The 26,915-nt window shown below is 39.8% G+C and overlaps 2 protein-coding genes across 6 annotated transcripts in view; one reads left to right on the forward strand and one right to left on the reverse strand.

The window, feature by feature from the left end:
- Window positions 1–26,915, forward strand: part of LOC140549580 (uncharacterized) — an 85,765-nt gene that overhangs the window by 45,735 nt on the left and 13,115 nt on the right. The window lies entirely within an intron of this gene.
- sema6ca (sema domain, transmembrane domain (TM), and cytoplasmic domain, (semaphorin) 6Ca) lies at window positions 3–21,739 on the reverse strand. Of its 5 annotated transcripts, none has more exons than XM_072673294.1 (18): window positions 21,638–21,739; window positions 12,890–13,010; window positions 12,583–12,697; window positions 9,991–10,048; window positions 9,848–9,904; window positions 9,157–9,258; window positions 8,350–8,440; window positions 8,098–8,223; window positions 7,536–7,624; window positions 6,754–6,971; window positions 6,545–6,676; window positions 6,290–6,445; window positions 5,327–5,500; window positions 4,836–4,964; window positions 4,640–4,717; window positions 4,363–4,421; window positions 3,486–3,539; window positions 3–2,411 (listed from the first exon to the last, which is right to left on the reverse strand). In XM_072673294.1, the coding sequence occupies exons 2-18, from the start codon at window positions 12,984–12,986 to the stop codon at window positions 1,060–1,062; spliced, it is 3,087 nt and encodes a 1,028-aa protein (XP_072529395.1). In that variant the 5' UTR covers window positions 12,987–13,010; window positions 21,638–21,739; the 3' UTR covers window positions 3–1,059. The 5 variants fall into 5 exon arrangements, with proteins under 5 accessions (XP_072529395.1, XP_072529396.1, XP_072529394.1 ...); XM_072673295.1 differs by having other exon boundaries at window positions 3,486–3,536; window positions 12,890–13,077; XM_072673293.1 differs by having other exon boundaries at window positions 12,890–13,077.

The following is a 26,915-nucleotide window of genomic DNA, read 5'->3' on the forward strand; positions in this document are numbered from 1 at the left end:
TATTGAAATATGAGTATTTTATTGAACATTAAGTAAACAAACAGGGCTCAGGACTGTTTGAACCCATGAACACAATGTGAACACAGTGCTTACACTTACACAGCTGATCCCTTTGCTCCAGTTCAGCCACTGGGAAGAAAGGAAAACTACAAAAACCCAGAAGAGTACAGACAGTAATATCAGTACTTTACAATTAAAAACAAGTGTTTTCATAAACATCAGTAAAAAGGTCATATACAGTGCATAGTTGATCACATGACATCAGCAGGGTTTTTTTCATCTCTGCAGTTCTATAATCTCAACTGATTTCTGAGGTTTGTGGCTAAGCATGACTGGGGAAGCCATTAATCTCTTTCGTTTCCTTGTCTGGAGATTGATAAACTTGTATTATTTTTTACTAAAAAAAATGTGTCATGTCTTCAAACACCTCTTCCCTTACTGCTATGAGAACCAACCGAATAACTGTAAATTGAATGGTTGTCAGCTAGAAAGTTTTTAGAATAAGTATATTCAAATGATGAAAAGATCTATGTCAGTATTTGAGTCCTGAGATAATCTGGATATATTTCACATTTGTTTTAACCTTCTAGACCCACAGCTGACCATTCTGCTTTGCACTGTAACAGGCATTTATTTATTGGGGTGAACTGTAACTACAGACAACACCAACAGAGTGGTAATATGTATTATTTAATAATATTTAATAGTCTATATTTATGGCATCTCAGAAGTCCTTACCAGTGCCATAAAGATTTAAAGGGTTAATCAGTGCTTGTACTTTCAGAATACACAAGGTAGTCACACTGCACAGATACTGTCATAAAAAAGGCACTTTGTATATTTCACTCTCTATATATTATATTATATAAACAGTTGTTACAATGTGAAGCAGATTATAAAGAATAACAACTAAATTAAATAATCAGAATATTTTATTTGGTGTGTGTGTGTGTGTGTGTGTGTGTGTGTGTGAGTGTGTGAGTGTGTGAGAGAGAGAGCAGTATAGACGGTTAGTGTGGTATATGTGAAAGGGTGTCCTCTGGGTGTGTGTTAGCAGAGTCAGTAGTTACAGGTGTTGTGTGTACTCCTGAGGGCAGTAGTGGCTGGGTATACTCCGTAGGGGACTGGTTTGGGGGGGTGTGGTTTAAGCGAGGCAGTTCGCCGTATGATGGCAGCACGGTGTGTGTGCGCTTGTGTGTGTGGCTGTTCGCTGTAACTGTGCTGCCGTGTAAGGCATGAACCCCCAGGGAGCAGCAGCCTGTAGTCAGTAACATCAGCCCTGTTTCCATGGTCAAATCCACCAGCTCCGTTAACTTGGTTTAAACCATTAGCATTGTCAGCATGGTCAAACTTGTCAGCCCTGTTACTGTGGTCGAAGCTTTTTTGTCCATTTGTTTTAGGACTGATGTGAACCAGCCTGTGCTGCTGTGCCCTCCGCTGGTTAAAGCTGTGCTGGCGTGACACTGCAGCGCCACTGCCCAGTTTTATTAGCGTCAGGCGCTGAGAGGGACGTCGTACCAGACACTCCGGATTCTGATCCACTGCTTCATCTCTCCCTGTCTTTGTTTCTGGTTCAGGCTGGAGGACTGACTCCATCTGCTCTGCTGGATGCTTGTGATCCTGTGGGAGGGTTGATGAACTGTAATAAGAAGCCTCTCCAACTGAGACAGCACAGTGAGTGGGGCCTGTAGCCTCTGGCAACAGCCTTGAAGTCACAGCAGCTATTCGATCCTCTTCTGGGGCTCCGCCCACCTCCTGATGCAAGTGTTTGAGAAACTTGTCCAGATCAACCGTTGAACCCTGGCACTGCCAATCCACTGGAGACCGGGAAAGAATCGGAGAAGCTGACTGATTGTCAGAAACGGACAGGGAAACTGACTGGTTGATGGAGAAAGACAGGGAAGCTGACTGGTTGTTGGAAAGGGTCATTGAATCTGATTGGTTATCACTTTGAGTGAAAGGAACAACCTCCGGGCCATTCCTACAGTTCTGATTTTGTTCCCACTGGCTCTGAATGGTCTTTGTTTGAGGGTGTTTGATGGTCAATTCAGGTGTGGAGTCAGGTGTGGGTAGGCTGGACCTCTGTTGGTCTAGGCTGCTTCCGGGGAGCGCCGTGTTTGTGCTGGCCACTCCATGCTGCATGGGCTTGGAAAGGAATGAGCAGTAGATCTGCTCAGAAGCTCTGCGGGCCTGTGGCTCCAGCAGGCCGCTCAGTTTGGCCAGACTGAGTTTGGCTTGTGGGTCAGAACCTGTGATCTGATGACCCATCTGGCCACAATAACACGAAACCATCAGTGCAGACAGAAATGCTCCACACACAAACGCCACCAACACACAAGCAATCAGCAGTGTGTAGTGTACGCTAAAGCTGGAGCTTTCAGCCTCAGAGACACTGGACATGCCGGACACATCTGGGGATGGAATGAGGGGTGTTGTTAACAACTGAGTAAGAAAAAGAGCTACACAAGCTCTACAGCAAGAATTCACAACACACAACATTGGGGATTTTTTTTACCAAATAATGAGATACATAGGATATGTAATGATATAATGATATAATGATATACATTACATATACATTTTACAGAAAACAATTTTACACTTCTTTGTAAAGGCTTCAAACCTCCATTATTGAACAGACAAATTTCAGACCAATTTACATTTTTTGAAACTTGTAACTCACTATTAAATCCAGTCTATTAATAAAAAAAAAAAAAAAAGGTTTTGCATAGTTATTGCATAGTTTTTCAATATCCTGTATTTTTTGTGTTTGTGCTCTGACTGATTTGATGTATGAAATTAAATAAGCCCTTTAATACTAATGCTAATTAATAAATAATTGTTCTTCTTAATTTTCCCCTTTTATCCTGATTTGGTTCTGTCAATTAACCCAACCATTCGTAGCTCCCCCTAAAACTAGCAATGCTCCTGACCTAGGAGGGTATAGACTTAATACACATCTCCTCTGATACATGTGAAAGCAGCCACCACATCAATGGCATCGTAGAGCAGCCGAGACGCTCAGAGGAAAGTGCCAGCTCCACCACACTATGCTTATAGTCACCTGTGCCGATTAACATCGGCCACTTGTGCTCTCTCAGACTTTGGCTGCTGATGGCAAAGCGTCATGGCTCTTAAAGGTGGTGCACTGGATAGCTGAGCCACTTGTAAAAAGCATATTTGTATGCAATTAAATAAAAGGGTAGGATTTAGCTGAGACAAAGTTCTACTGTCTGATCTGAGAATGATAAAAACAGAAATAAGTTTTGACATGATTTATTAATTTATTTACACAGAGAAAAAACACAAAAAAATGGCAAGACAATAACAAAACTATGATTTCAATGTCTCAATTTTCACCCTAATTTCAGCACTTGATGAGAGTAATTAGAGTGCTTGATCAGAGTGATAATTATAATAATACTCATCAATTAGCTTACTTCAATAAAAGTCTAGGTGAAGTTTATACCTGAAATGATACTAACCAAATGCTGAATCAATTTCTGAGTTAGGCCTTTCTTCCTCTGAAATTACATCTACTAAAAAAAACAAACAAACAAAAAAAATAAATAAACATGAATGTGTTAATGGGTGACCACACAGATGACCACCAAAACAGAGAATGAAAAACTACTGCAATAAATCAAACAAAAACACCTACTGCAGTTTTACTCATTACAACTGAACTGCAGCAGTTTCACTTTGTGTTCACATTGTCAACTTTCATTGAGGGATTTCCTAACCAGTGTTGACCAATCCCCAATTCTCCCCAATCTTCAGTTCTTCCCATTCTTCTCAGTAATTATTTACTTATTTATTTCTCCCTACACAATTCCTAGTTGTGCTAGTTTTCCAGTTGCCTCAGTTTTCCCCAATTTACAGTTCTCCCTAATCCCTAATTCCCCCCCCACACACTCACATCTGCCAAATTCTACCTATGCCCAATTGTCTCCAATCCCCAGTTCTTCGCTACTTCTAATTTTCATTTCTTTCAAATTTCCAGGTTTCACAACCTTCAATTCCCCTCTGCCTCCCTGTATCCATAATCCCTATTTCTTCCTAATCCTACATTTCTTGCTAATACCAGTTCCCCAATCTGAGTAATTTAACATCGCCCATTACATTTTCCTTCCTCGCCTGACATTAGCGTTTCCATACATACAACATACTCTGCTCACTTCTAAAACATTAAATCTACAATAACCAGCTAGGATATTCTAATTTACTACTATATCAATGAACATGCATTGATATAGTGGTGCATTTTTCTTTTTTTAATTGCAATGCTATTATAGAAATTCAGTAAAGTAAAACCACTGCAATGAGTAATTTCAATCTCTTACCATGGGGACAGAGACTTACCATTACAGATGTCAGAGAGTTGAGGTTGTTCACCATCAATGTCTTGCTCAAACCCTGCCCTGAAAACACACACAAAATAGAAATCTGTAATAAGCTGATCTGGCCCTCTTAGAGTGTGTGTGTGTGTGTGTGTGTGTGTGTGTGTGTGTGTGTGTGTGTTAGTGTGTAAAGACAGTATATAAGATTGTGTACAAGATTATAACTAAACCATCCTAACATTCAACCACAGGCACTGTTTGCAACCACTCTGGCTAGCAGGAAGTGATGTGGTACTTACTTAAACCCTGGTGATATGTCAGCACAACTTCCTGTGCGCAGCCAGATGCAGTAGGGGTCGCGAGAGTAGAGGCAGCGGCTGTGTAGACAGACAAAGGTGTTACACACACAAGCAAACAGGCTATGTGTGTGTGTGTTGGTGTGTTTTAGTCATGTAAACATGGGATTTGTAGTGTTTGTGTTTGTGTGTATCTGACCTCTTGCAGTTCCCATGCTTAGCACAGCGGCTGAGGGGAACTCTGATGATGCAGCTGGAAAATGCCACAAACAGGGCATGGTGCTCCTTATCCAGCTCGAGTCCCAACACCCTGCGATCTCCGGTACAACTACAACACACACACACAGGCAGGTTAGATTTACTCTGAGTGAGTACAGGTAACAAGGTGTTGAGTTCAGGGAGCACAGTGTATGGAACAGAGTGTTGGGACAACTCAAACTAGCGGCAGCTGCTCCAAGTACAAGGCTGCTGTATCAAGCACTACCGCAATGATTTACAATGCAAATGTCAATAGTCTGCACAGGACTATATAAAAGACTACTACACCACGGTCAAAAGACCATTACAACAGTTTAATTTATTTATTTATTATTTTCTGTTATATTTATTATGATGATGCATGCATGCATCTACGCAGCTATGCTATGAGATTTAGACTACAGTGTCTAAAGTGCAGATGATTAGACTCACCTTGAGGGGTTATACACATGTATATCCTCCAGCATTGTGGTGCTGTAGGAAAGGTTTGGGTCAGAACTCATCAGGACCTTCAGAACATGTCCATCCTCAGAGCCCAGGAAGATTACCGTGCGATTATTGTACGGTCCAGCAACCGTGTCCACAACAATCTGAGTTAACTTATAGCTGCAAAAGTACAAACACTCAGCATCAAGTGAAAAAAACAAAACAAAACAAACAAAAAAAACACACATGCACCACTAAACATTATCCTGGTTAATTATACAATACAAACTAAATATCAAACAAACAAAAACAAACCAAAAAAATGGTTCAAGAAACTATTTAAAGAAATCCCCAAATCCCCAGCCCTAATACATCAGCCAGCAAGTATCATTGTGTGTCGGCCAGCATCACAATGGGAGTGATAGGAGGAGAGATCCACCCACCAGGAGAGAGCATAGGTAATTGTGCTCTCTCAGCATCCAGCTGCTGATGGTGAAGCAGCAAGATCCAGAATTCGAACTCACAACCCTTGGGCCATAGTGTCAATGTCTTATTCTGCTAAGACACTGAGGTGATAAGCTCTATTCTGATGGTTTTATGTTACACAATGGATGTTTTTTGGATGCCTTGCTCAGTTTTAGACCCCTGAATCATTCTGGTCATGTCTTGGGTGAGTAGTGTTGCATCATATTTTGGATATTTATGTAAATTCAGAAATAATCAGATCATCCATTAACCCAAAGGTTAGACCATTAGCAGAACTTGGAAATAGGTTCAAGTGCCAACAAAGTAATCTTCTACTTCTAAATTTGGGCCAATTTTGGCATTTTAAAGCTCTGCACAAGAAAAGGTTTAGTGATCAGGCAGCAGTATTGACCCTAGATGAAATCGTACACTTGCCAGATGTTCCTCATAAGCATAATCCTTGAATCATGCCTTCTGTTGTGTACATACACACAAATATCTTACCTGCTGGTGGTCTGAGTGAGGAATGGTTGGTCATTGATGGAGGACACGCTCTCATCCATGAGTGGATGAGCTTTAATGAAGGAGAGCATGGAGTCAGGAAACTGGGCAGAGGAAGAGAAAGCAGATGCAGAACCATCTCCTGCACACGAGCCTGGACTGTGGGACACACAAACATCATAGAGTATCATCAGTATAAAAAAAGGCATTGCTGTACATTTATTTATATTTTCACATTTCTGAATGTGTTTGTTTTACCGTGGTGTTGGGACTTGCTCCTCTGGAACTGAACTCCAGGCTGAATCCGTCCCCTTCTGTTCCTTAAATCTGCCCTGGAAAACTCGCTCAATCTCATCCATGTAGAACCCACACACCGCAGACCCTGGGATACTACACACACACACAGACAGGGAGGTAAGAATATGTGTGTATCCAAGTGTGTTTGTAAGTATATGGGTGATAGTTACCTGTTCATCTGTGTAGTAAACACTCCCACCACTGCAGGGCGCTGGTTTATCTGTATGATGCTGCTGACTGATTGTAACACATCAAAGTAGAAGAAGGAATCTCCAGGAACTGAGCAGTTTAGCCGAGCTTTTAGGAACGAAGTCCAGTAACGCTCCAACACACGTGCAGACCCACCACTGTCATTCTTACATACACGTGCAACACGTGAATACACAACCTACACACACACACACAGACAGACACAGCTTTTTTAGGCAGTTTAATGTTGCACAGTTTTACAAATCAAATTCAGTTTTTTAATATTGTTTTTTAAGACGAAAAGAAATCACACAAATATGCACTTTAAATAAGACATGAATATGTAATGTTTTACGTAAAATTATTTGCATTCCTTTTCCAGAAAAGATTATAAATTAAGATTGCATTATTTACAAATAGATTTATACACTAAACACAAGAATGGGCACAAATAGATTGTAAAAGGGGTTGCCTATGCTACCAAACCTTCCCAACAGCCCTGACAGAGCCTGCCTACTCAAAATCCCTGACCTTGCCAACTTGCCCAACAGTTCTGAGGTATCCATCCTGCCCCGCCCAACCCTAAACAACCCACCCTGCCCAAACACCCAGAGTTACCTAACCTACACAAAAAAACTGGAGCTACTCAACCTGCAAAACAATGTGTGTAACTGTAGCCCCTTTGTTCTTTTAATCTTCTGTGCCATGTATTTATACCTGGGTTTCCTAGTTCTTTGTTGTATGTTGTGTGCTTATGTTTTACCTTCCCGAGAGTCGTGTACTCCACAGCAATCTCACTAAAGAAGAAGTAAACGTAGCTGCTGTATTCAATGGCATGCAGGAAACGAGGCTCTTAAGAGGGGTCGGGGGGAGACAATAAAGAGCAAGAAAAGAGAGAAGAAGAAGTAGGAGGTTAGCCTCTGGCTTGTTTTTTCTGCATCTCTTTATATCTTTTTAACCCTTTCTCCCACCTGACTGTTGAATTATCATGTATTCCATAATTCTACTTTTCCAAAAGGCTTTAAATCCCTAAATAATAGCCTACTGGTGTGACCCAAATCTAGTCTGGCCAGTCTGCTCAGTGTTATCCTTCTGACCTTACTTGCGCTGTCAGTACACCCAGTTTAATGCTGTTGACCCTACAGACCTTGTTGATCTGCCCAGTATAATCCAGCTGGCTCTGCCAGTCTAGCCAGTACAAATTCAGTATAATTCATCCTGCCAGTCAGCCCAGTGACACTGACCTTATGCCTATTGTAATGGTATGTGTCTGTCTCGTGTAACCCTACTGTCCCCATCCTCCTACCTTGAGTAACCATCCTTACCTCTGAGCCATTTGGAGTCGTATTTAACTGAGCGTAACACTGGACTGCCCTCTCCTCCTAAACTCCTGTAAATCACTGCATCACTTGCCTGGAAGTCTGACATTGTAGCAGAATAGAAATGACCACCTGAAACACACACACACACACACACACACACACACACACACACACACACACACACACACACACGGTCACTAAAAACCTCCAGAAATGTGGATCACAATATGATACAATACGAATATGCTTTATTACTTGCGAATATTCCCACATTGGCCTGACGTGACTCAAATGGACAACGAGCCTGACCAACCAGCTCCGCCCCCACCTGCTCCAAAGATGACAACTAACACACACACACAGGGAGAATGATCAATCAATTTATTTTGAGTGTAAATTAATGAAATGACAGCTTACTGTCCCAATTTCTACAAGATATATATAAGAGACCAAGAACAGATTCAGCCTGAATAAATATACACTAAATAGACAAAAGTATTGGGACACCTGCTCATTCCTTGTTTCTTTTGAAATCAAGAGTCAAAAGGAGTTAATACTGCTTTTGTTGGAATAACTGTCTCTGCTGCCCAGAGCAGAAGACTTCCTAACTACATTCATTTAATTTGCACATCTGTGTCAGTAAGGGGTGCAACTTGAATGGGTGCATTTAACATTTGGACAGAGTGTGTATTAGTCTGGATTCATAAAAAGGAGCTCAATAAGAACTGTACCTTCTTCCAACTGTGAGCTGCTGTTGTAAAAAGTAAAGTCCTTTATAGTAAATATCGGATGTTTTTTATTGCACTTTGGCCACTAGAGGGCAGCAAGTATTCTAAAATGTATCAGATATCACTATATATATATATTTTTTTTTGTGGTGTCCCAATACTTTTTATCCATATAGAAATGTCACAGCTAAAAAACTAATTTGTTTTAATTTTAATACCACAGAAATACCACAGAAATGTAATCTGCCTTTGAAATAAAAAGAAATGTAAAGCTAAAGATCTCCAACAACTAACTCCACACACACACACACACACACATACACACACACCTTACCCTATAATTTCGGCAGGTTGGGTTGAAAGCATTGGTTCCACAGGCGAAGAGGGTTTCATCATTTCGAGGAACCAAAACTTTTATGTAATTGTAACATTCATCCTAAAAACACATCCAGGAAACACACCGTTACAACAGAAAGAGAGAGGGAGACATACACACAGAGAGAGAGAGAGTGAGAGAGAGTGAGAGTGAGAGAGAGTGAGTGAGAGAGAGTGAGAGTGAGAGAGAGTGAGTGAGTGAGTGAGAGTGAGTGAGTGAGAGTGAGTGAGTGAGTGAGTGAGTGAGTGAGTGAGTGAGTGAGAGTGAGAGAGAGAGAGAGAGAGAGAGAGAGAGAGAGAGAGAGAGAGAGAGAGAGTTTGCTTGCTCTGAGAGTTTAAGTATGTTTTAGTCAAGTGTGAAAGTCTCTGGAGCTCCTGAAATCGGTGATCTGAGGTTTGCTTCAAACCTTTAAACGAATGAACCTAGGTTCTACTAGTTTGCCAAAATGCATGCAAAAAAGTGACATTTGAATTAGTCAATCCACAGTAGGGCTGCACAAATCATTTCATAGATACTTTTACACCTAATCACAGGACGTGCAATGTCAACAGACATCAATGAACCCCCCACCCTTCCCCAAACAAGCTTATAATCGGTCCTGTGTGTGTACTTAAATGTGAAAATGCCCAGAGAAGGTAAGTGTACTCACTGTGTTTTTACCCCTAACCGTGCACTTTGCCACATCTTTAGACTTCCATGTAAGTCTCTGCAGAGTGGAAACCAAAACGACCTTTAGCTTTTTACAAACACACACAATTATTCAAAACATTAGTGTGAACAAGTGTGCTGTACCTGCTGAGGGACAATCTGGTTTACTGAAGCTGAGAGGTTGACAGCAAATACATGATCCCTGCATGATCCCAGAGACAGAAAGACAGAGAGAGAGAGAGAGAGAGAGAGAGAGAGAGAGAGAGAGAGAGAGAGAGACAGACAGACAGACAGACAGAGAGAGAGAGAGAGAATAAATAAAGGAAACCAATGAGCTGTCAATTACTTTGGATTATCTAGCAGATCATTCCAAGTCAAAGCTCAACTAGACAATACATGTGCTGGGATACAGATTGATGGTGACAACATGATGATATCTGGACAGTATAGCTAAATTTCCATCCACAATCATTTTATGACAAACATTTTAACGCTTTAAAATCCTTTTGAATGTAGCAATCGATTTCAAACAGCAAAGCTTCTGATATTAATTGAAATCTGAGGTGGAATATTAAAAGTGAGTACCACCCTGAGGATGACCAATGCTAGCACAGCAGCAGGCCCAGATGAAGTGCCTGGCTGGTTGCTGAAAGCATGTACTGACCCGCTTACAGTGGTGTTTACCAACATATATGTCCTCATGTTACAACAAGCTGCTGTTCCAACATGTCCTAAATCCTCCATCCTAATCCCAGAGCCTGAGAAATCAGCTGCAACTTGCCTTAAGGACTATCATCCAGTGGCTCCAACACCTATAGTCAAAAAATGCTCATCCATTTGATGTAAATAAGCACCAGTTTGCCTACCTCCAAATTGCTACATAGAGGATGCTATAACAACAGCAATCCACACTGCTCTGATACACTTAGAAGAACAAGACTGTTATGTTAAAACAGGATCTGTGGATTTCAGATCTGCATTTATCATAATCACCCCCACAATCTGGTTAGAAATTGGAAAACTTGGGCTTTTTGGAAGCCACACCTCCTCCACACCAAAACACAACAACTACTACTGGGCTGTGCCGAGTCTCATGGTTTTTACTCATGGCTTCAACCCCATTCACACCTCCAGCTCCATAACTAAATTTGCTGATGATGCAGCAATGGTTGGGCAAATAACAAAAAGTTAGGAGAATGGATGTGGATCATCTCTGATCGGAGTATAGACAAAAACCTCTTTAAGACACATAAGCTTACCACTGACTCAAAGAGAACAAAAATAGACCACCTTCTCCTTTATATACATGGAGAAGCAGTAGACAGGGTCAGAATCCTTCAGTTTCTTGGAGTCTACATAACAGCTGACAAGGGCCTCCAACACCTCACACCTGGTTAAAACATTCCAAAGACTTTTTTTTTATAGGACATATAAACAACCCAAAGCCCCACAGAAACTGTTGGAGTGTTTATACAAGAGAATAATCACCAGCATCTTAACCAAGTGCTCCACTGTGTGGCATACAAGCTGAACAACCACTGACTGGAAGGACCTGCACTAATGGTGAAGGCAGCACAGAGCACTGTTAGAATGGGACTCCCAAACTTGGACTCTATGCTAGCTGACTGAGGAAGAAGTCTAGCAGCATCATCAAGGACACCAGAAACCGTGGTCACTCCCTGTTTGAACACCTGCTGTCAGCAAATGGTTCAGGATAATAAGATCCCCCACCAATAAACTGAGGAACAGCTTCTTTCCCAGAGCTGTAGCCTCCATCATACCCCTGCCAGCCAACACATCCCAGCCAACATGCTACAGTTGCTTTAAATGGAAAGTTCTGAGTGACGAAACATCAGATCAGATGATCAGAAGGTCCTGTGGATTATAGGGACATCGGGGGTAAATGCCTCACTTTTTTTTAAATATCCATAAACTAAAACTTAGTCTTTTAGCAGGAAATGTTGCTGTTAAAAAGGCTTTTATTGCAAATCTGTTGGGCAAAAATATTTTTTTCAGCAGCGGTGACCACACTCTCTCTGGCATGGAGAGCAGAGAATCACCAGGTTCAAGTTTATTTTTACACTCAACTCACATAAATTAAATGAAATAAAGTGTTCACCATCATTTTACCACTAACCTCCGACACGCCTCTTTTCAAACTGCGGCTGATGCAGCATCATTAGATAATCAGCGCATTTGAAGGAAAATGTGTTGTCAAACATCACACTACGAGTGATGTGGGGAGGAAGTGCCGTCAACCCACCTTTGAAAGAACAATCGTGCTCTTTTGGACTCCAGCTGCTGGATCAATCTGAGCCCTGTGAACGTTCTTTTCAACTGTAAAATCTACATAAACCTAGCTAATTTAATCTACCTTTCTCTCTTCTTTCCTCTCCCTGTCCTTCTTATTTCCCCCTTCCTCTTGTTGGGAGCAAAGAGATATAAAGTCTGGGTTGGGCATCATCACATCTCCACTTCCTTTGTCTGTCGTTTCAAAGTAAGCACTCTGCAAAGTTTTGTAACTGCGATTTTATGACACTTTATAAAATCCTGAAGCCGAACCTGAGGCAGTGGGCCATTACTGTAATCTATATGTAGTGAAAACACTGTGGGCAGCATTTGTATCCAGAGTAAACTGCTCAGAAATTTGATGGAATACAGCCACTACCATTAAAGCTAAAAAGGTGGATGAGTTGTGTTTCTATTGTAACTAATGAAGAGATGTGATTGGCTGACCTGGCAGCGATGTAGAGCATGCGGTTGATTCTGATCATGTGCTGGAAGTCAAGTCCCAAATGCTGTGTGTCATTATCCGACACTAAACCCTGAAAACTGGGAAATAAGCACGAATCTGCAGAGCAGCAGAACTGTAATTAAACACATTACCTAACACACAGTTAAACATGATCAACACAGAACCATAACCTCTCATGTCCAAACAGCATACATTTAGAGCATACATTTCAGAGGACTAATAATAAATATAATATACAACAAATTATTACATGCCAGCATTATTGTTGTATTTGAATTTGATACAAACCTTCCGGTCCAGCTGTGCTGATTGGTTGTAGATCTTTGGGAAAGGGTATGGCCAGAGTAGTGACAGACAAAATGCTGGCTATAATCAGCAACTCCATGTTTATAGACTTTGGGGATCATGCCTGGTTCATCATGAAATAAGAAGAAAGATCAGCGAGGCATGCTGAAGGACGCACATCTGAGCAACACCTAAAAAAAAAAAAACACGTGCGCGCGCACACACACACACACACACACACACACACACACACACACACACACACAGAGAGAGAGAGAGAGAGAGAGAGAGAGAAAAAAGAAATAACACATAACCTTAAATATCAATAATATTAATACTTTTCTATGAGACAAACAGTTAATCTATAAAGCCATAAGTCACCTCCACTCTTGTTCAAACCCCAGTCTTGAAGGCCATTACTGCAAGACTTGCAAGACTCTCCAATAGCTTCTTCCACCATTCCCAAAATACAGGCACTGTAGTCTTGTGTACTGCTGTGTTGCTCTGTGTTGCACCATGGGCCTGAAGGGATGTTATTTCACTCCACTGTATTCTTGTATATGGTTGAAAAACAGTACAGCCTCTAAAGTCGAACTTACAGGGCCAGTCTGGACTTGGTTCTGTACTCTGGAACACAGTGCAAAACTAAACTAGAAAACATGTCTGGGCTGAGTGAGTCAACCATGTTTGGAATGACCGGAATGACAACAGTTTCCTCTAGACACAACTCCCCCGACTCCACATCTGATACATGGCATCTTACAAAACACAAACACACACAGAATTAAAGTGACATTTAACCCTCCTATCAACTCGGTGTTTGTTTATTTTTTCATTTTCCCACAGTACTGCTGGACAAAACACAACTTACTGAGTGTCTGTGTGTGCAACGTTAGATGGTTATATATAGAGTTGGTTCTGCAGCTGGACAGTGCTGCGGTCAAATGAGAGCATCTGCTCTGGTTAAATAAGACCACTTTAGGCCAAAACCTACCATCACTTACATAATTAATATAATTAAAATAATTGCATAATAAACATAATTAACCCTTATTTACATAATGTGAATAACCTTGCTTACATACAGAATCATTAGACGAATGTACATCATTAATAAATACCTCATTAACCACATTTACATCATTAATAACATTAGCATAATGCAGATGCTTTTTTTCTCCACTTATCACACAGCTCACAAGCATAAGATAACAGTTCTCCAATGTTTAGAGTGCACATTTTGCTCAAGTTAAGATAACGTGGCGCCACTAAGAAGAAAAACATTTAAAAAAAAACAGCTCACCCCTCGGTATAATGATCATATCCAAAGCAAAGCCCAAAAGCTGGAACACAAACCATAACCTAACTAAACTGACTAAACTGGAAATACTCAGACAGCCTTATAGAATACATAGGAGCACTAGCAGTCACTGAGGCATGCTTAGCCTATCTCTCTTCTCTGACTGAATTGGCCAAAAGCCCAAATGACCTCATTCCACATCATGATCAAAAGTTCAGTAGGTGCTGGCCTCTTATTAATACCCAGAATAATGAAAGCTACCTCTGCTTTTTTTTGTACAAAGACCCCTCTCAACCTTTGCCATCAGTGGCGGAAGTCTGAGAGAGCACAGTCTGTTAGTGCTAGTGCGGTGGAGCTGAGGATCTGGCACATCCCACCACTGCCCCTACCCACCAATGACACAGTTTACAAGTTCTACAACAACAGTTCTCCAATGTTTAGGGTGCATGTTTTGCTTTAGTTTAGATAACTAAGTTGTACTTTCCTCCGAGCATGTTGGCTGACCAGCAATGAAAGAAGGCGATGGCTGACTTCACGTATATGGAAGGACATGTGTTAAGTCCTTACATTCCAAGTGTCAGGAGCATTGTTAGTGCTAGGGGGAGCTATGAGCGGGTGGGTGATTGACAGTACCAAACTGGGTAAAAAAAGCTCCTCAGTCTTGAAATATCCTCCAATCAATGTTCGGGACTCAGAGACTCAGAGTCTCAGTCTGTAAGTCTAAGCTGACCCTGTAAATTACTTGTTTAATGCTCATTCTCTTTCATCTTCCCTTTAAAAGGCTTATTATGTAAATCATTGTTTTGCCTAATGAGGCTCATTTCATCATTAATTATTCTACATCCATTAGTCATTTCCTTATTCAAGTGTTTAATACACTATATGTCCAAATGTTTGTGGACACCCTTTCAAATGAATGCATTCAGCTACTTTCAGTTGCACCCTGCTGACACAGATGTGCAAATACACACACACACACACACACACAGTTTGTCCAGTCCCTGTAGAGACTAGAGGCCAATAGAATAGGACTCTCTGGAGCAGATACACAGATACACATGAACCTATTGGCAACATGCCAAAAAAAACATTTCGCTACTATAGAGAACGATGATGCTCCATCCAGTATGTTTTGGATGAGTTGGGGAGTTGAGGATGACGTGGAGTGGTGACACAAACGCTCTTGTTGCTGAATGCAATCAAATCCTCACAGCAAAAACACCTACTCCCTGCTCTTGTTCTGCTTGCTGGCCAGAGGAGGCCTTAATTTTGCCTCATTTTGCTTATTAGTGGCTCAGAGCCTGATCGCCGTTAAGGTTTTTTTACAATGGCTATTCTGAACTGAATAAAGGAACCCCTGGCTGGATCCTGCAATGCCTAGTCCAGGTATGTCCCACTGTGTGGAGACTCCAAGGCAATTAGTGTTCAAACACCAACACATAGCTTTGGTTTTGCTATCTGGTGTTGGCCAGATGAGGTGTTGCTCTTCCTGCTCTCAGGACGTTTTTTCTGCCACTGACACCTCATTCTGTTCATCAAGGGCTCAGAGACGGATTTCCGTAAAACTGCTTTGTGAGCAGGAACCCCAGGCACATCCTCCAGGGGGACCTAGGGGCTGAGGGTGGAAGTTTAAGATGCCCTTCTTTGCAGCCTTCTCTGACCCAGTCAGCAATCAGAGTCTGCCATCTTATGAAATCAAGGAGGCTAGATTAGCATAAGTGCACTTTTTCTTACTGTAGAGAGTGAAGTGGGTCTATGGTTCAGCTCTCCACTTGTACCCATTTTGAGAAAGATTGCTGACAGTTAATTAAACTGTCAGTATGGCTGAGTTTTAGTAGGCTGCTCATATGAAACGTCTGATTACAGAACATACACCGATCAGCCAGAACATTAGCATCACCGACACCACAGTGGCTCATGATCACCTTTTCAAATTCAGAATGCTGTGTAGTCCAGGACTAGACTTAATCTTTGACCAGGAAATCGGCCCTTAGTTTTCAACATCCACTGACCTGAGACCTGAGAAGGTCCACCCACAAGCAGCACAGTCCAGTCACATATCTGACTTCAAAACAGGAAAGAAATAGATCTGATCAGATCTCAGATAAATAAATAACATTCAGAATCTCTCTCTCTCTCTCTCTCTCTAATCTCAGATTAAAGTCTCTCTCTTTTTAAATCAGGTTAGCCTGCTTTAGCTAATTAGCCTCTCTCTGATCTCCTGCAGGAGGAGCTTAAAGCTCAAAATCACTGTTTTACTCTAATGAGCATTTCTGCACTGAACACACACTCCTTTCTTTCCTCTTTTCTCCACTATTCTCTATTCCTATTCTACCGACCGCACTGTTTTTATTTCTATAAAATAAAGACGTCTTTATTACTATTCTTCCGACCGTTGATTTGAAGGGGGTTTGATGGGGACTGATTGGGGGTTGACAGGTACTGTTTAGGGAGGTTTGGTGGTGTTGACTTTAGAAGGGGTTAACTGTGTTAATTTTGGTGGGGGCGGTGGAGATAAAGGATGGGGTTGTTGATGGGGTTGATATGGAGGGTTTGACGGTGTTGATTCTGAGGGAGGGTTGGTGGTGTTTTTGCAGACTAAAGGTTGTGTGGTATTTTAACGTGCGGCGGCATGCCACTTAGAAAACATAGCGTGAGATAACGATCAGACCCTTATCAGGTGAAGTGAGATTAGGGTAAATGCAGAGTGAGGAATCAGGGAGAACAGATGGAGGTGTTTCTGACAGAGAACCACGCTTTTCAGATGTACTATGGGTTATGTATTGTGTTTTGAGGAGTTTTTGTGTGAGTTTTGCACTGATAGACATTTTTAAGGAGCATCAGAGCATGTACAAAGCAGAATTTCTCCACATACCAGCATAAAAATTCCTGTGTGAGAACAGCTGGGTATGAAGCTTCCCTAGATCACGCACATACACAGAAGTAGGCAGTAATTGTGCAGCAGAAGGTTGGTTTTAGAACAGAGGCCGAGCTCATGCTGATAAATCCTTAGATCACCTGCAACAAGGCTCAACTAACACACACACAGCAGAGCTACCCCAATACCTACAGTTCATAACACAAACCAACCTCAGATGATTCTTCATGTCTGTTCCACTCTGAGAACATGACCTACACAAGCACTCTAAACTTTCCTTCAACCTATTATAGCCTTTTCCACAAGTTCCAGCTCATTTCCAGCCTTTACTTTTAACAATCTAATCAACTCATCTGCTGATAACCAACTCACAGCCTATACTTTTAACCAATCAGCTCATCTACAGCTTTTCCCCCTCAGCATTAAGCTCATCTTGAGTCTTTTCTTTTAACCATCAGCTTATCTTTAGCATTTAACTTCACAGTCTAGCTCATCCTTAGTGTTTTCCTTCGATATCCTGCTCATCTTCAGCCTTTTTCCTGTACCCTCTGGCGAATCTGCAACCTTCTCCTTCAACTTTCAACTCATCTTTGGCCTCCAGCTCATCTCCAACCTTTTCCTTAACATTCAGCTTATCCCTAGTCTTTTCTTTAACTTTCTACTCATCAAAACCTATTTTCAACTTTCATTATTGTAAATTACTTTAAATAAATGTTTGTTACTTTGACATTGAATGTTTACAAGGATTTCTGTAAAATTGCTGTTTTTAAGCATATAAGAATATTCATGACTACATACAGCTAAATGAATGTGAGTTGGACAATTGTACATGAGGGTGTTTGTTAATGATGCATTACCTGTGTGTTTGAGGAATGTCAGAGAGAGACTGTTAATGAGTACTTTTACTGAACCTCACTGGCTGAACTGTAAACTTTGCTATGACTTTGCAATACATATCCGCTAACAACTCATCACTAATACAGCAAACACTCACAGCAACAGCTACAGAGAAATGGAATGAAAATACTACAGATAAACTGAAGCAATCAGTGCAGAATAACTCATTATAGAAACTGATACTAAGATCGGAACAGTATTGGATAATATTTAGCATTAAGAGACTTAGATTGGATCGGAGGGGGAAATATTCTGATAGGGACATCCCTAGTTTGGAGGGTGCATAATTTATATATAGACCACCATGCTGATTATACATCACACTAAAGAAAACCATATTGATCATACCAGTTTGGAGGGTGCATAATTTAATAAAAAGAACACCCCTGTTCAGTACAGGTTGAAATTAAGCAATGTGCAAAAATCCCACAAATTTGAACTGAAAGACTCTTAACTGCTACAAAGCTTTTACAAACTGTGACACAGACTGGCCATACCGGGTGCCCAAACATTTATTTTGGGCCTGTTCCTTTTTTGTTACATTGAAACTTTTAGAAATAGAAATAAAAAAAGAAATCTAGCTTAAATATATATTTTTATGTTTTGTCTGATCTATTCTTATACACCAACACTGTAATGGCACTGTAATGTGCATCTAGGGTGCGGGAACACTAATTTCCCTTTGGGAATATTAGTCTCATCTTAGATTAATGCTGTATTTACTGAGATAAACATCAGTAACATCAGACTGGATACATTTTTATTGATGGGGTCAATAAATTAAAGGTCCATATTAAAGGTCAATTATTGACATTTAATATGTTACCTCCCATAAATATTTGGATACATATTTATAGTTCATACAGTTCAGTATCTCACACATTCTTATGTAAAGTCTGAAATATATTTAGCCGTCTAATTGCAGTAGTGTTTTGGCAAGCTTATTCCATAACAGATGGTCAGACAGTAAAATGCCCTAAATCCGTCCACGGGCAGAAAACGGATTAAACCAAAAGGCACATCCTGGAGTGACTTCACTCTGAATAATAGGCAATGGCACTCACATTTACAATGCAGTTAATCTCTCAGGGCTTTTTTTTCAGAAAATAATCATTCAGTTGCCGTATTAGGTAATAATATTTCTGTTGTGCTCCCCCCTCCACACCCAAAAGTGCATCTGTAATGGAAGATTTAACACAATCTTAGATGACAACCAACACACACACACACACACAATACAGCACAGTACATACCACCACATAAATTACACAGCACAGTGCAGACCACCACACAGATTACCCAGCACACTGTAGACCACCACACACACACTATACAGCACACTATAGACCACCATGCTGATCATACATCACACTAAGGAAACCCATATTGATCACACTATAGACCACCATGCTGATTGTACAGCACACTAAGGAACCCCATATTGATCACACTATAGACCACCATGCTGATCGTACATCACACTAAGGAACCCCATATTAATCACACTAAGGAAACCCATATTGATCACACTATAGACCACCAAGCTGATCATACAGCACACTAAGGAACCCCATATTGATCACACTATAGACCACCAAGCTGATCATACAGCACACTAAGGAACCCCATATTGATCACACTATAGACCACCAAGCTGATCATACATCACACTAAGGAACCCCATATTGATCACACTATAGACCACCATGCTGATCATACATCACACTAAGGAACCCCATATTGATCACACTATAGACCACCATGCTGATCATACATCACACTAAGGAACCCCATATTGATCACACTATAGACCACCATGCTGATCATACATCACATTAGGGAACCCCATATTGATCACACTATAGACCACCATGCTGATCATACAGCACACTAAGGAACCCCATATGGATCACACTATAGACCACCAAGCTGATCATACATCACACTAAGGAAACCCATATTGATCACACTATAGACCACCATGCTGATCATACATCACACTAAGGAACCCCATATGGATCACACTATAGACCACCAAGCTGATCATACATCACACTAAGGAACCCCATATTGATCACACTATAGACCACCAAGCTGATCATACAGCACACTAAGGAACCCCATATTGATCACACTATAGACCACCATGCTGATCATACAGCACACTAAGGAAACCCATATTGATCACACTATAGACCACCAAGCTGATCATACAGCACACTAAGGAAACCCATATTGATCACACTATAGACCACCAAGCTGATCATACATCACACTAAGGAACCCCATATTGATCACACTATAGACCACCAAGCTGATCATACATCACACTAAGGAAACCCATATTGATCACACTATAGACCACCAAGCTGATCATACAGCACACTAAGGAAACCCATATTGATCACACTATAGACCACCATGCTGATCATACATCACACTAAGAAACCCCATATGGATCACACTATAGACCACCATGCTCATCATACAGCACACTAAGGAACCCCATATTGATCACACTATAGACCACCATGCTGATCATACATCACACTAAGGAAACCCATATTGATCACACTATAGACCACCAAGCTGATCATACAGCACACTAAGGAAACCCCATATTGATCACACTATAGACCACCATGCTGATCATACATCACACTAAGAAACCCCATATTGATCACACTATAGACCACCATGCTGATCATACAGCACACTAAGGAACCCCATATGGATCACACTATAGACCACCATGCTCATCATACATCACACTAAGAAACCCCATATTGATCACACTATAGACCACCATGCTGATCATACATCACACTAAGAAACCCCATATTGATCACACTATAGACCACCATGCTGATCATACAGCACACTAAGGAACCCCATATGGATCACACTATAGACCACCATGCTCATCATACAGCACACTAAGGAACCCCATATTGATCACACTATAGACCACCATGCTGATCATACATCACACTGAGGAAACCCATATTGATCACACTATAGACCACCAAGCTGATCATACAGCACACTAAGGAAACCCATATTGATCACACTATAGACCACCATGCTGATCATACATCACACTAAGAAACCCCATATTGATCACACTATAGACCACCATGCTGATCATACAGCACACTAAGGAACCCCATATGGATCACACTATAGACCACCATGCTGATCATACAGCACACTAAGGAACCCCATATTGATCACACTATAGACCACCATGCTGATCATACAGCACACTAAGGAACCCCATATTGATCACACTATAGACCACCATGCTGATCATACGTCACACTAAGGAACCCCATATTGATCACACTATAGACCACCATGCTGATCATACAGCACACTAAGGAACCCCATATTGATCACACTATAGACCACCATGCTGATCATACAGCACACTAAGGAACCCCATATTGATCACACTATAGACCACCAAGCTGTCATTCATTTTCTTTCTCTCTCTCTCTCTCTCTCTCTCTCTCTCTCTCTCACACACACACACACACACACACACACACACACACAGTAAATCGGCAACGATCCCACGCGCGCATGCCACTCAGCTCGAGTCCACACAGCAGGAGTAAAGTTAGACTCTCGAGGCTCTCGGTAAATGCGCGAGCGCGCGGAGGACAAACGTTACCTTTTTCTTCTCTACTGTCTGATATCCTCTCCCGTGTCCTGCAGTCTGTCCGCCGGGTAAACTCTGTTATCCGGTTCTCTGCAGGAGTAAGTCAGTCTCACTCACTCAGCCTCTCTGTCCGAGAACAATAGAAGGTCCGCTGAGCCCCGCCTCTCAGTCTGACCACGCCCTCCGCCTCAAAATGTGGAGTCCAAGGATGACCGGAGCCCCTTCAACCCTATATGGGCAAAATAATAACGAACTGAGATTTGATTTGAATGAATAATAAAAGGACAGCAGATCATTGATTCTATTGATTCTTGTGTGATGATTGATTTCCATTTTAACTGATATTGGTGGGGAGCTGTGTTCAAACATGCTTGATTACACTAAATATTGATTAAATGTATAATGATTGAGCTAAAGATAATGTTTATGGAGAAAAATGTTCTACTTTTAGATGGCTAAACATGCACCGGGTCAAGACAGGAACTTCCCTCCTGTCTGTTTTTTGTGCACATTTTAATGTTATTTATTCATATACAAATCACAATATACAAAAACGTATTTATGATTTTTAAATATCACATATTCCAGGTGATTTGTGAGTTTTTGTGTGTATCCAGTGGCTCAAACACAACTCAATTTTAAGACCTTCATCTTTGAAAGAAAGGGAAGAATCTCCACAGGTGTATGTACCCATCCTTCTACCCAACGCTGTGGGTTGGGCTGCTGCCTGAGGCCTTTCTGGTTTGTGCAGGAACACCCCCAACAAATGCTCTGGGACAATTTAACAGAGAATTATGTCAGTACTTTTTTAGTTGTTTTTAGGTTGTTCAGTTATTTTGTTATTTGTGATTCTATACTTCTACTACCAAAGTTCATTTGCAACTACATCATATATTTGATGCTAGCATTAGAAAGTAAACTTTGGAAACAAGTTTCGCTTAGAAAACATAATGCTGTAAACTGCAACTTTATTTACTTATTTTATTATATAACTATGCTTTATCAGTCCCTTTCCAGTGGAAGTGTAGGGAGAGTAAATCACAGTTTTGGAAGTACATACAGGTTTTAAGGTTGTGAGTTTGACGATTATACACTTCTATATACATTTTATGGCTATGCAAAAAAGATCATGAAGAAATGTTTGAAAAACATTTTTGCTTAATTAAATGGACTCATGCAGTAATACATGTTTAAAATGTGACTGTAGCTAAAATACTACAAAGCATTGGACATTAAATATTTATTGACTTTTTTATTGTCTACCTACTAATTAGACAGTTTGTTCTAATATCAAAATTCTGTTGCAATGCAATTCATGCAATTTGGCCCCTCTTTCAGGAATCGGAACAATTACAATTACAGTTTTTGCAAGACTGTAAGGTAAATCATTTGTTTAGCTCGGTGAAAAGGCATATTTTTAAATTCCAGCCTCTGTCACAGATCATTTCTTAATGTATTTTAACTATCTCTACAGTGTACAATTAAGGACTGTAGGTTGTTTGTATTGCTGGTGGGTATTAATGTCATTAGTTTAATACAAAAAACAAACAAACAAAAAAACAAAAACAAAGACAATTATGCCATTTAGGTTTCTGTAGGATTTTAATACCGTATTCTACATTACTATAACATTGCTTTGTCAAGACTTTTCAGTTTCAGTCAGGTGAGTTTATGAGTGCATAACATTACAGATATCTTTTTTAAAAATGCTATTGCATTGTGTAGTTAGGCTTAGAAAACACTGTTTGAGATGTGCACTACTGTCAGATCAACACCAATCTTGGAGACCATCACAATAAATGATTTAAAGTACAAAAAGCATAATGTTGCTTTAAAGAATATCTGTTCCTGAATGATATTTCAGTCTGTTTTGTAGCCGAGTACCCAAGCAGTCTGTAGATGTTGCCTCTCTAGGGCCTCTCCACAGTGGCAGCTGCTTCACCTGCCATTGTGGTATGTAAAATGTTTGCATACCTTACCAGTAAAAGTGTTCTGTTTCCCTTCCTGTTTATTCTATGATACAGATCCATTTGCTTAAGTCTGCTTAAGATCATCCTAGCAAGTAAGAGGATGAGTGCTACACCCACACATTTTGAGCATAAAGGAGGGTGAAGCCTTGGAAACTAGAGCCATGCATGACTTGCTGTCCACCATTTCAGTTCATACTGGAGCTAATAGAAGACATACGTGTTCTCAGAGGAGGTCTGAGATAAAGATATTAATAAATTGTGTTTGTGATCAGTCATCTTTCAGTCTCTGATTTGGAGCATAAGCTTTTCACTCCAGTCACAGACGGACTAAGCAGAATATTTTAAAGGTTTGCCCTTCCCACTACACCTTGTGTAGCTTATAACATGACTGACATTTAATTTATGAGCAAATTGTTGAGGCAAGGGAAACTTTGCAAGGTGCCTGTGAGTAATGTTAAAGAAAAAATCTTTCAGAGTTTCAAGGTTTGTCTTGTTACTTATTAAAACTAACATGTTAAATTAATTTAATCGCAGTCTTCATTCTACTTTTGTGCCATTAAATATTATGTTTTGTGATGGAATGAATTCAGGAAATGTGAAACGGCTCAACTCTTAGTGTGTGGTATTGTTTACAGTGATTAGCTGCAGTGTTTAATATTATAGCTGCTTACAGTTTTGTAGAAAAAGTATCACTGGAAATGGGCTACTCTGAAGAACTGCCAGTATTTATCTCAGTTGGAACAAATACAGAGTTATTGAAGGTACAGAACATATAACAAAATACAGCAATACATACAGGGGACATTTACTAAAGTAAAACAGATATAAATGGGCAACACATAAAATAATAACTACAAAAAATAGTTGTGGATATAGATACACTTGACTATAACCATCAGCCAAGTTTGTACATAATGTACATAATATTGACGGTGCTGAATATTAGTAAACGTTCAGCTTTGAACAGAATAAAATGATTAGAACCAATGAGCAGGAGATGTTCAAATATGGACAAATAGATAAACAAAGACTGGGGACAAATATACACCATGATACTGGTCAAATGCACATGTTTATTCAGTGTTGTTATTTATTCAGCATTGTCATGTAACTGCTGATACCTACTCCTCTTGCACATTGTTAATTATTTATTACTGAAATGCCTTTCATCTCCTAGGTTTAAATACATATATGTATTAACATTTATTCATTATTAATTTGTTATTATTTTTATTTTATTATTATTGTATTGTATTACTGTGCTGTATTGTGTAACTGCTACTGACTGCTACATTTTCTTTGGGATCAATAAGGTATCTATCTATCTGTCTATCCATCTCAATAATTGTAAATTCAACTGTAGAGGGAAAGGTTTTATTGTGACTTTGACAAAACGAAACTACAGGGAAAAGTACAAACTAGTAGAAACCAGAACCAATGAGAACAGCCAATGAAAACTGGATGAATTGCTGCAAACTGCCATGTGCAACGCAGGGTGGGTTTAAACGTCCCCCAGAGCCACAGTGATGACATGTTCCAGCGTGAGTCGCTTTGTAGTGCAGGTGGGGGCGCTATGTCTACAATTGTGATTTTCCAAAGACAGTGAAGCGGAGTAGAAGAAGAGCCCAGTCACCAGTGTTCTTCTAGAGAAACAGGAGCTGCTCTGCTGAAGGTAACCAGCTCTTCTGCACCTTTACACACTGTTTACACTGTGTTTACAACTCACTCTTACAGAAATGGGTGGAGAAATGTTCTCTTTTTAAAGACAAGATTGGGTGGGCAGAGGGCTAAATTATGTTTTTCTAAAATTCAGAACAGAAACCTCTAATTCACTACTGCAGTACTGATCTTTACTGTATATGAAGATATTTTGTTAAAAATAAATTGAATGGCGACGAAAACATGGTTTACAAAAATTCTGTACTATTTTTAACATTAAGACTTAACACTAAGAACACAGTTAGCATAAAGGTTTGCAAGCTGAAACATTTTAATGACTGACAGTGTTTCTTCTTCCTTCCTACGTTCTTTAAAAATATTTAAATACTAATATCTGCTGAGTAAATGCATACAAAAAGTAGTACAACAACAAGCCTTTCAAAACAACAAAAAATAATTAGTAAAAGCTTAAACAAACAAAGAAAAAAATAAATAAATGAGAAGTATTAAAATACAAATAAATAAATGCAGCTCTGGCTCTCTTCTGCTTGAATCAGCTCTCACTCTGGTCTTCATTGCAAAGCCTTAATGTGAAAAACTCACCCCTTCATTATCTTATGAAAGAAAAATTAATGAATAAATTAACAACAACACAAAAAGAACGAATCAATGAATACATAAACTTATAAATATATACAAAAATACATCTGTAAATAATAGACATAAATTATTTGAGAAAAAAATTGTGTCTAATTAAATAGATAAGTAGGCATTTGTGTATGCATTTATTTATATATCATTCCTTTTGTTTATGCTTTTATTTATTAAATTACTTTGTATTAATTATTTTTTATTTTTGTTTTGTACAACGGGGCAGATTGTTTAGTAGTTAATCAAACACTGATGGTGTTGTTTTCTTTTTGATGAAAATAAAAAACAACATTAAAATGGGTTGCCAAATATACTTTAAGAGCTGTTAGTATACCTGGGTGGACTGCCCATGGAGCCAATGTGAAGGAAACACTGGAGTGGTCTAGCAGCATCTCTAGCAGGCCTGTTTACAATTGATATTAATATACGTTTTGTATCCAGATTGTATATGGATCTACATTTAGCGAATTTTCTTTGCACTTGTCATTAAAATGCATCTCCAGACGAAATTCGATTTTACCTTTCTGTATAAAACAAATAAAACAAACAAACAAAAAAAACAACCATATTTTTTCATCAAAACTGTCATGGCTGTGTACAGTAGTAACCTTGAGGGTTCTGCAACATGATGAAACAATATATAATCACATTCCCATAATGGCTCTATCAGAAGATTTCCTCTTACATAACGCTTGCATGCTGTTCTGTTGCACTTCTTGCGATTTTTGTCACATAACTGTTTCTTGCACAAAAACAATAATTAACCAAAGTTATATTACAAGGCAAATATATCTAAAAAAAATCCATTTGTAATCCATGTTGTGATCATCTTGTGATTAATAAGGGGTTTTACTATAAATCAGAAAGCTAACTAGACAACCGTGTTTACTTTGCCTAACAGTACATTAGCTTGTCTTTAGACACATTTCAGTAATACTTTTACAGTCTGCTGGAGTTAAGTTAGTTAAACTTTTAATCCCTCACTGTCATATTCTTCTGAAGTAGCTGTT

The sequence above is a fragment of the Salminus brasiliensis genome, chromosome 2 (genome assembly GCF_030463535.1).
Source record: "Salminus brasiliensis chromosome 2, fSalBra1.hap2, whole genome shotgun sequence".
NCBI lineage: Eukaryota > Metazoa > Chordata > Actinopteri > Characiformes > Bryconidae > Salminus > Salminus brasiliensis.

Coding starts and splice junctions, on each gene's coding strand:
- sema6ca (XM_072673294.1), bottom strand. CDS start 12,986: ATGGAGTTGCTGATTATAGCCAGCATTTTGTCTGTCACTACTCTGGCC. Junction 8,224..8,349: donor CAATGTGGGAATATTCGCAA/GTAATAAAGCAT, acceptor TGTGTGTTTCAG/GTGGTCATTTCTATTCTGCT. Junction 6,446..6,544: donor GAGCAAGTCCCAACACCACG/GTAAAACAAACA, acceptor TGTGTCCCACAG/TCCAGGCTCGTGTGCAGGAG.